Source organism: Plasmodium reichenowi, chromosome 10, assembly GCF_001601855.1.
Source record: "Plasmodium reichenowi strain SY57 chromosome 10, whole genome shotgun sequence".
Classification (NCBI taxonomy): domain Eukaryota; phylum Apicomplexa; class Aconoidasida; order Haemosporida; family Plasmodiidae; genus Plasmodium; species Plasmodium reichenowi.
This window is the reverse complement of record NC_033655.1, coordinates 1,029,634-1,032,328: the sequence shown is the minus strand read 5'-3', so window position 1 is coordinate 1,032,328 and position 2,695 is coordinate 1,029,634. Positions and strand designations below refer to the sequence as shown.

At 20.7% G+C, this 2,695-nt stretch overlaps 2 protein-coding genes across 2 annotated transcripts in view; one reads left to right on the top strand and one right to left on the bottom strand.

Annotated features, from left to right (window-relative positions):
* Positions 1-226: 226 nt before the first annotated feature.
* Positions 227-1,873, top strand: PRSY57_1025600 (hypothetical protein; the record flags this gene model as incomplete). The annotated part of the gene is made up of 1 exon (XM_012907845.2): positions 227-1,873. The coding sequence occupies one exon, from the start codon at positions 227-229 to the stop codon at positions 1,871-1,873; it is 1,647 nt and encodes a 548-aa protein (XP_012763299.2).
* A 293-nt stretch (positions 1,874-2,166) lies between these two features.
* The window catches only part of PRSY57_1025500 (hypothetical protein), a gene marked incomplete at both ends in the record, with an annotated part of 1,203 nt that continues 674 nt past the window's right edge, over positions 2,167-2,695 (bottom strand). Inside the window, 3 exons of the mRNA XM_012907844.2 lie at positions 2,167-2,312; positions 2,416-2,476; positions 2,610-2,690. Of these exons, the coding sequence (XP_012763298.2) occupies positions 2,167-2,312; positions 2,416-2,476; positions 2,610-2,690 (288 nt within the window). The remainder of the gene's footprint in view (positions 2,313-2,415; positions 2,477-2,609; positions 2,691-2,695) is intronic.

Sequence of the window (2,695 nt, the reverse complement as noted above, 5' to 3'; positions counted from 1 at the left end):
TTTTTTTTTTTTTTTTATGAAAAAAAAATTTGATACTTATCAAGGATTTACAAAATAACAACATGAATAACATTTCGTAATTAAGAACAAATATATATATATATTTATATATATTTATTTATATATATTTATTTATTTATATTTATTTATTTATATTTAAAAAATGTTGTATAATATTTTGAACGCTCCATTTGAATGTTTACTTTAAAAGAAAAGATACCAAATTATGAGAAAATGTTTAAGTTCTATAAAAGCACACAGTAATAAATATTCAATTAACTGTCATATATATTTAAGAAAATGGTCAAACAATAAGAATAAAAGGATGTATACTTCATCCTTGTTAAATTATAAAGTAGAAGAAACTTATAAATATTCTTGTGTTGTTCCGTACAAGAATGATAATATATTCACATTAGAAAAAGAAATATATGACGAAAAATATAGTCACGTTTTTATAGATAAGAATATAGAAATTGAATCCGATTTATATTATTTATATAAATTATTGATAAATAGTAGAACTATAGAACAAATTCGTTTACAGGTTTATAGTTCTTATTGTGCTTATGAAAATAATTTTATTAATGATATGAAAAAGATTAATTGGAATGCTTATATTCCATTTAGTAGTGTTTTAAGAGAACCTGAAATTAGTATTACAAGTATTAAGTCACGTTTATATCATACATGTATGATAAAAAATATTATATTGAATGTAATTAAAAGACAACAACAATTATATATTGAAAAGAATGGAGATGAAAATATTTTGTTGAAAAAAAAAAAATTAATTTCATCACAATTAACTCCATTAAAAATTAATGTATTGTTTAAATATAATGAATGTAAAATTCATATCAATTTAAGTAATAATATGAATATAAGAGTATACGAAGCATATAAAAATCAACAATCTTTAAAAAGTACTATAATAGCATCTGCTATTTTTAAACTTAATTTATTTAAATATATAAACAATTCAAAGCAAACATATATAATTGATCCATTTTGTAATGATGGAACAGCTATATTAGAAATTCTTAGTATTCTATTAACTATACCTAATGGATCTCCAAGTATTAATTATCCTATCTTTACATATCCCTTACATTCCCCTTCAACCTTTTATAATGTATTGAATGAAATAATTATTTCTCCTTTACATAATATGACACAAGTATATTTCTTAGGGATGGATGAGAAAAAGGAACATATCAAACATGCAAATCGTAACTTGATGAAATTTGTCCAAACCATTCCTTTAAAAAATGATATAACAAGATATAATGATCACCCGTCGCTTAATATAAATGATCCACATGTACATACTCTTGTCGGTGATATAAAGAATGTAACATCAAACCAGAAGAACAACTACATTTACATAAATAAGGATAATAACATAAATTATGATAACATAAATAAACATGATGATAATAATTCTTCAGATAGCCACATAAAAAAAAAAACATATAAACAACTCGAAACCTTAAGCACACAACAATTAAAAGATCTTTTTGATAATGAAAAAAAAAGCGAAAAGATATCTATAAATAATAAGTCATTTTTATTAAACAATATAAAGTTTTGTTCATTTAATTTTTTAAAATTAAACAATGTTATTGAAAATTGTATTATTATTACTAACATTATGAATATGGAAAAGAAAAAAATACTCAAATTTGAGAAGATACTTCTTCGTTCATATATATTAAATGCATATGTTTTTTCTAATGAAAAATATAAAGAAAACACTCAACTACAATTTAGGCTCATAGCACGATTTATATCGAATGGTCAGAATGTACTATTTCTACAGCTATTTAATAAAACAAAAAGAAGTAGATATGAGGATTATGAGGAAAATTAAACAAAGTACCACAAATGGTATATAAATGCGTATGTATTTTTTTTATATTATTTTTATATTTTATTGTTATATGTTATTGTTATATGTTATTGTTATATGTTATTGTTATATTTTATTGTTTAATTTTTTTATTTTATTGTTTAATTTTTTCATATTATACTTTTTAAGATTCAACATATGAATACATATTAAAATAAATATAAAAATGACAAGACAAAAGAGGAAATATACATGGAGAGATAATACAAAGGTACATATTTTATTCATTTGTAATTAATATTTGAAATGTATAGTTAATTTATAACGTTTAATATATCATATACAATATTCTTTAAATTATCATCACAAAAATTCTTAGTGTCCCAATGATTTTTTATGTCTAATAATTTTTCTTTATAAAAATGCAGCATGTTATCAAGCTCCATTTTTCTTTTATTTCCTGTATATATAAAAGAAGCAAAACAATTGTATATATCCTATGCAAAAAAAAAAAAAAATAACAATATGCATTAATATACATTTTTATGATATATAACAAATACCTAGTAGTATCTTATCATCCATATATTGAATCTGTAGATCTTTTAGGTCTTTTCTAATATCCTACGCATTTTTACATGAGAATATATAAAAGTGGATATTTTTTCATATATATATAAAGACTGAATAAAGAAAGGGCGGAAAAAAAAAAAAAAAAAAATAATAATAAAATGAAATAATAAAATGAAATATTAACCTCTGATTCTTTTATGAAAGAATTGAAATAATTGTTATATTCATTTTTGAATTCTTGGCAATATATATAATAACCGTTTAGCTAAG